At 37.7% G+C, this 7,382-nt stretch overlaps 1 protein-coding gene and 1 long non-coding RNA gene across 3 annotated transcripts; both read left to right on the top strand.

Annotated features, from left to right (window-relative positions):
- Positions 1-2,003: 2,003 nt before the first annotated feature.
- Positions 2,004-4,851, top strand: TFIIS (transcript elongation factor IIS). 2 transcript variants are annotated; one of them, XM_010254737.2, is made up of 3 exons: positions 2,004-2,158; positions 2,345-2,536; positions 3,754-4,851. In XM_010254737.2, the coding sequence occupies exons 2-3, from the start codon at positions 2,372-2,374 to the stop codon at positions 4,687-4,689; spliced, it is 1,101 nt and encodes a 366-aa protein (XP_010253039.1). In that variant the 5' UTR covers positions 2,004-2,158; positions 2,345-2,371; the 3' UTR covers positions 4,690-4,851. The 2 variants fall into 2 exon arrangements, with proteins under 2 accessions (XP_010253039.1, XP_088754430.1); XM_088898304.1 differs by having other exon boundaries at positions 2,137-2,261.
- A 364-nt stretch (positions 4,852-5,215) lies between these two features.
- On the top strand, positions 5,216-6,856 carry LOC148801861 (uncharacterized). Its single transcript, XR_016082577.1, has 2 exons — positions 5,216-5,624; positions 6,074-6,856. It is a non-coding gene; the product is annotated as an uncharacterized LOC148801861 (long non-coding RNA).
- The last annotated feature ends 526 nt before the right edge of the window (positions 6,857-7,382 follow it).

Below are 7,382 nucleotides of genomic sequence, written 5' to 3'. Positions count from 1 at the left end.
ACCATGTAAGTATTTTGCTCCCAAAATCTGGGCCCACATAGAGAATTGATCCGATAAAAATCGCCAGCCTAGTTTAGATAGCAAAGCTTTATTTCTATGCTCCGGTGCCACTAAACTCAAGCCACCTTCAGATTTAGGTTTCAACATGCGCTCCCATTTGGATACATGAGTTCTTTTTTCTACCTTCCAAATCACCCCACCAGAAATTTCTACATTAACACATCAAGATGATGACAAATTTCTTTAGGCATGAGCTAAGGTTGCATCTGGTATAAGGGGGATAGCCTCTATCTAAAGTAGATTTGATTAAAACAGTCCTACCCGCCTGGCGCCTGAGATAATGAAGGGATCTTCCATCCTGCCAATCTAGCTTCCATTCGTTCTAAAACATAAGACCATCTACCAATATTCCTCCCTCCCTCCTTTTAGAAGGGGAACCCCTAGGTACATCTCATCCTTATCCATGTGTCGTACATTCAAAGCATTTGAAATAAGATTTCTTACTCTGCCTTCTGTATTAGAACTGAAGTAGATTGCTGATTTCTGAAAATTTATGAGTTGTCCCGACCATTGACAGAAAATATCTAATTGCTGTTTTAGACGATCAATTTCCTTCAAAGAGCACCTACCAAACAGTAGCATGTCATCTGCAAAAAATAAATGATTTAATGGTATCCTTGTCCTCCCAAAATGAATTCCCCTTGAACCTCCTTCCTGCATCTTCATAGTAAGCATACGGGATAAGACTTCAGTGCATAAAATATAGAGGTATGGAGATAATGGACATTTACCAAAACAGCCAGATTCGTCGATGAAATGCATTGAAATATAATATCACAAAACTTAGGACTTAGGAGGAAACCCCAAAGAAGATAGAATTTTCAATAAAGATGGACATTCAACACGATCCGATCATAAGCCTTGGAAAGGTCCAATTTCAGCACAAAGTAAGAAGTCTTTCCTCTTTGCTTCCTCGTTGTATGGACTGCTTCTTTTGCAATAACAATATTATCAATAATTTGCCTTCCTGGAGAGAATATGGGTCAATAATTTTCTGCAAAAGAGGTTTCAGTCTATTAACTATGATTTTGGCAATGAGCTTGTACCACACACATTGAAGGAAACTCCACATGGTCAGTTTTAGGAATCACACATATGAGTGTTTGATTTATAGAGAAGCAATTTGCTTCTGGATTGGAGAAACAATTCTGAACCAAATTCACAATGTCACTTCCTACCATATCCCAACACATTTGAAAGACCGCAACAGGAATACCATCTGGTTGGAATTGTTTCATCATCCATAGGTTGGAATTGTTTGTCTTCCCATCCTATCCGTCATCACCGTCATACTCTGATTCCCTAAATATAACCATCTACCCTTTTATTAACCAATTTAGCACCCATTTAGATGATACCAAAGGCACGAATGACCAAACCAGAATAGAACTCACTTTCTGCATCTCTACCCCTCTCCCTCTATTTCAGATCACTCCACCTGCCAACAAAATTGTTCTTCACCAGATCACTAAACATCCAATGAATCTTGGAACCGTAAAACATTGAGGTCGCTGAGGGATGCAACAAACGAGACACAACCCTCCAACAAGATCTATTCTAGTTCAATCTTAAAGTAGAGCACAATGAATAGTATTTTTTAAGGATAATTTTGATATTTTAACAAGTTTTAACTGATGAATTACTAACGGCGAGTACTAAATTGATAATTTTCAAAAATTTGGACACTACATTGTCACGTTTTAAAGTTAGGGTTACTACCTTGACACTATCCCCCGAAGCTCAGGTACTAAACTGAAATTTTCAATAAAACGCAAACCGTACCGTATGTAGGTTTCAGTAAATCCGTGACATTATGGAGGGTGGTTTGGTAATTGACCCAAAATGAAACCTATTGGGAAAGTTCAACAAAAATATTTTCTAATACACGTGCGGAAGACCATCCGTCCGATCTCACGATTTCTCACTGGTTAAGGTGGAAAAGCCGTTCGATGTGTAAAATTCTCGTTTATCTTATCTTACTCCTACTCCAATTCAATTTACTGATTTAGGGCTTGAACCCGACCAAACGAAGCTCTCTCTCTCTCTCTCCCGAAGAGAGATCAGGGTTTCACCAGCTAAACAAAGGGGAGAGATCAAGGTTTCGTTCTCGTACTTTATAGATCGTATTGGTCTCAATTCTTACTCTCTCTCATTGTTAAGAAAGATGCCCTAGATCTTGTGATTTCTAGAGTTTCTGTTCTGTTCGTTTCTATCAATGCTTGTTTGATTTGATCTGTCCCCTTTTGTTTTCGTATTCGATTGATTCTGTTTGGAATTTTAATAGGTTTTCCAGTCTGGTTTCCATATATCCATGGCGGGAGAACTTCTTGAGTTGTTCGAAGCCGCGAAGAAGGCTGCGGACGCTGCTGCAGCAGAGAGGTCGTCCTCGGGTGGAGCGGAGGAAGTTCGATGTATCGATGCATTGAAACGGCTGAAGAGTTTTCCCGTGACGAAGCAAGATCTTATCGATACTCAGGTATGCGTTTTTTATCGGGTTTGCATAATGTTTTAAGGTATCAGATTCGTTCGAGGGATTCGATTCGGATTTTAGGGTTGAAATTTATTCCCTTTTTTGTTTATTTTTTCCTCTTATTATTGCTTTATACTTTCTCTGCAACGCATTGTGTTGCGGTTTTTTTTTTTTGGTTTGTGTGTGTAAAGAAAAGAAAAACGAAAAACCTTTTGTATGTTTTTTCCTTGAGGGATATCTTTCGCTCGAAACATTTGGCTTAAGTGGAAGAACTACATGAGATGGTCTGGCCTTTATAGAGAGAAATATGGAAGGCAATACATGTGATTATCTGCAGAGAAGTCTCTTTTCCTTTTTTGAAGGATTATTATCTGCTATATCCGCACATTCGGTTAAAATAACTTTGCTAATTACTTGCTAAAGTAAAATTTCCCATTTAGATAGTTTTTTCTCCCCTTAAATGATTCTTCTTATCTATCCATTATAATTCTTACCCTCTCTGCTTGTGCTAACTGCTAAATGAACACTAGGTTGAAAATGAAAAATAAAAAAAGTAAAACTCATTAGAATAAAGTGGTTATTTCCTAGCGAGCGAGGGTTTGCAGATAGAAGCAATGGTGGCGATTTGCAAACTAATTTTGTAAAGTGACTGAAGTAGCTTTATTGGATGTTTGTAAACAAATGTCTAACCTACCTGGAATGTTGAACTCCTTGTTCAGGATGGTAAATTTTTGTCAACAATTTAATGGTTGTAGGACACTAGTGTGAAGAGCTAATTCTGTTGACAATTGGATTGATAAACGAGTCTTTAGTAGTGATCTATCTAAAATGTGGTAAGGCTATACTATTGAAGTTGAGTTGGCTTGTTTGCAGGGAAGAACAAGCTATCCTTGTGTAATATTCAAGCTTTATTTAATAATCCTTGTTTACCCAAAAAAGGCTATTTCTTTTTTTGTTGTGGCCTTATCAATCAATTGTTGGGGTGAATGAATTGATGCCGAAAGTTGGAATTGCTGCCTTCATGTCAGATTATAAACTCATTCTTTGATATTGTGCTGTATATGGTGATATTTTAGTAGCTAATCATAAACTGGCTAAAATATTCATGGCGTTGGAAACTCCTGAGCTATATAAAGTGCATAATTAAATTAAAGAAAAGCTTTTTGTTTCTATGTTTTTTTCCCTGATCCCTATTTAACTTACATATGATATCTAACTTTCAGGTTGGAAAACGTGTTCGCCTACTCACAAAACATCCTAGACAGAAGATCCAGGCTATGGCATCTGATTTGATTGAGATATGGAAAAGAGTAGTTATTGAGGAAACAACTAAAAACAAGAAAAATGGATGCTCAGATAACAAAGATTCTATGAAGCCTGATGTTGCAAAGGCAGAGACCGTCAAGGTTGAGAAGGTGCAAAAGGCACCAGACTCTGTACGGGTCGAGAAGGCTTCAAGGGTTGAAAATGTAAAGGTTGAGAAAATTTCGAGGTTGGAAACTGTCAAAGTTGAAAAACATGGTGATGCCGAGCCTCTTAAGGTTGAAAAGGTACCCAAGGAGGAGAAACAAGTTTCTGGTAGTAAAAGACCATTGCAAGCTCCTAATGGCCCTCCTAAACTGACTAAAATGATCAAATGTAATGATGATGCACGTGACAAAATCCGGGAAATTCTTGCAGAGGCCTTGTCCAAAGTTTCTGATGAGGCTGATGAAGATATTAGGGATGAAGTAAATGCATGTGATCCTATTCGGGTAGCCGTCTCTGTGGAATCTGCAATGTTTGAAAAGTGGGGCCGCTCCAATGGTGCCCATAAGTTCAAATACAGATCTATAATGTTCAACATCAAGGACACAAATAACCCTGATCTACGGAGGAGAGTCCTTCTTGGAGAGGTCAAGCCAGAAAGACTTCTTGTTATGACGGCAGAAGAAATGGCAAGTGATAGAAGAAAACGTGAGAATGACCAAATAAAGGAGAAAGCATTATTTGAATGCGAGCGTGGAGGTCCGCCAAAGGCTACAACTGATCAGTTCAAGTGTGGTCGATGTGGGCAGCGGAAATGCACTTATTATCAATTGCAGACCCGGAGTGCTGATGAACCTATGACAACCTTTGTAACGTGTGTAAACTGCAACAACCATTGGAAGTTTTGTTAGGTTGTCTTTTTAGCTACCGTACCATTGTAATAGATTGACCTTTAGATGTTGAGCCATGAAGCTCCATCTTTCTTTTTCTTGTGATCCATCATTTATGAATTTGGTCTTTGATATCCTTCAAAATATGATGTTGGTTAATTGATTAGGGAGAATTTGTTTCAACTTTCATGGCATTTCAGTTATCTAAGATGCGTTTATATATTGGATATCCTTCAAAATATGATGCTATTTTGCTGGTTCAAGATGTTTGTGGGATTTTTTATAGGCCCTTTGTGTAATCCATGATCCTTCTCATGGGCTAGTGACCCGGTATGGCTATGATTTTCAGCTCATTATAGATTTCCGATAGCAACAATGCCAGTGTGCATGCTTAAGCATCAATTCTAAGGAATGGTTTTCTCATTTGGTTCATCTGCATGATTTTCGTTTTTCCAAGTTACAGGGTATAGGGACTTTTAAAGGTCAGAGATTCATGGACCAATTCCTTGGCGGCTTTCTTTTTTTTGGGGCGGCAAACATGGTATTCCTCGCTTAATTTCTTATTTCACATCATTCGAAGGCTGTCATTGTTTTTTAACCAATACTAGGAATGTGTTATTCCATGAATGATGATGCCAAAATTTTCTTCTACAGGCACCTGAAATCAAGTCTGAAGGTGGTAAAAACTAAAATGTTTCTTTAGATAACATATCCGGAGATTATCTCTAGCTGAACCTGGAAAATGTTTTAATAAGGTATACGTGAGTCTCTCCTGAGCTAGCTGCTAACTGGGTTGCCTGCATTGATGGTTTTTGAGACAGATATATTTTGCAGTCGACTTGGCTGCTATCCAGATGGACGGGGATGTAGAAATTACAACATCTTGCAGATAGGGGAAGCGGAGATGCATGAACCAACGCTAAATTGGTCAGATGGCGCAGAAACAAAATAGTGAGGTATTTTTAATTTTGCTTTTGTACGCACATATACATGGTTCAGACATTAGATCATAGTTTCGGGGTCCACCTTGCCTATGAATTTTGCAAACTAATGTATCCATGTATTTCCCATTAACAACAAGCAGGATTTACTAAATTAGGCTAATAAAGTTAATGGCTGGATTTAATTACATAAACCAAAAAAAAAAAACACAAAAGAAGGCTCATGGGCTGACATTTGAATGGCAATATCAACTTTTAAGTGCAAATTTATTTATACTGTGATCAATGGATTAAACACATTGGGCACATAACATTTTGCAAAATAAAAGCAAGAATTGTTTTGGATGGGTAGGAAAAACAAGAACTTTCTTCCACGTCAAAATAACGAGAGAATTTTCTTTTTTTTTTTAAAATTTTTAATTTATACTAAAAAGGATTTTTTTGTTTGGTTTTCTTATTTCAAGGATTTATAAAGGAGAAGAGAATAAGAAGATACCGACTTCTGATCCATAATAGAGAAAAAATTAGTCTGAGCGATTGGACGAGTTGGGTTCTCTGATGGTGGAGATGAGAAAAAAATTAGTCTCAGAAGTGGGAACAGAGGGTCCAACAAAGAGAATCAAAGAAATGAGAATGTAAGCACTAGTAAGGAAATTGAATGCGGCTGTGCTCACCATACAAGAAAACCTTAGTTCCTCCAAAATGTATAACCACTGTACCATGTTCTCGAGCTTCCTCTGTGCTTCGCCTCTCTTTACTAATTCTTGCATCTATATGTTCAGCATCAAGTCCCTCTCCCTCAGCGTCTTCTCTGTCTTTTCGTTGTCCAGTCTCAACCGTTCTAACCTTTTCCTGATTGCTTTCAGTTCCTCCGTAAGGGAGGCATCAAATGGTACTATATTGGACGGTGTAACCAAGAAGGGGCGGGTTCTCTTTGTCTGAATTAGCCACCAGTATGATATCAATCCGTGGCTTGGGTTTTGACTGATGATCTTGGGTTGCAGGGGTTTCCGGCCAGTGTTCTGCCTGGGGTTTTGCTTCGGGACGAGGGAGGCTGGGGATTGAGTGGTGTTATCTCTGATCTGATTTGGGGCGATTTTGAATTTGAAAGAGGCAACGCCAATGTTTGGTAAGGCTTTTGTTTATTAAATAAATATTTGTACAGAAAAAGTTTGTATTTAATTTATCTTTAAAACTAAAATACCTTTTACTTAATTTATTTTTAATATTTGTTGACGGTTGTGCTATTAGGTGTTACAGCAGAATAATAAATAACAGCTGTGGTTTGGTTTGAAGGAAAAAGTAGGAAAAGGTAGGGAAACCTTTATAAAACTTGTTTAAGTTTCCTTATCTTTCCCTACTTTTACCCTCAAACCAAACATAGTCATAGGTCTACCAAAATAACAATTTAAGACAAACACCAACGTTGATCTACTAATAAATGAAAGCCATACCAAATACTATGTAAATAAGTCATAAATGTTAGCCAGTAGTAGGGAAAAGGAGGTAGCTCGTCGACAAACAAGCGACTTCAAATTTGAAGTAGGTCCGTAGGTCCGTAGGTGCGATGTGCGAATTTTATATTACAAACGAAACCTTGGTAGCAAAGATTGATAAGGCTTACCCTATAAACAATGTAATATATTTTATCATAATGGTCTTTTTAGGTAATTAATTTCTGAAAAACTGAGGGGTCCTAACTCCTAAGTGAAAGGTTTGATCCATCATTTACTGCCATCACATCTCTCCTTGTAATCTTTAATCTTTATACAT

Source organism: Nelumbo nucifera, chromosome 2 (genome assembly GCF_055504915.1).
Source record: "Nelumbo nucifera cultivar China Antique chromosome 2, China Antique-T2T, whole genome shotgun sequence".
NCBI classification, from domain to species: domain Eukaryota; kingdom Viridiplantae; phylum Streptophyta; class Magnoliopsida; order Proteales; family Nelumbonaceae; genus Nelumbo; species Nelumbo nucifera.
This window is presented reverse-complemented; position numbering and strand designations above follow the sequence as displayed.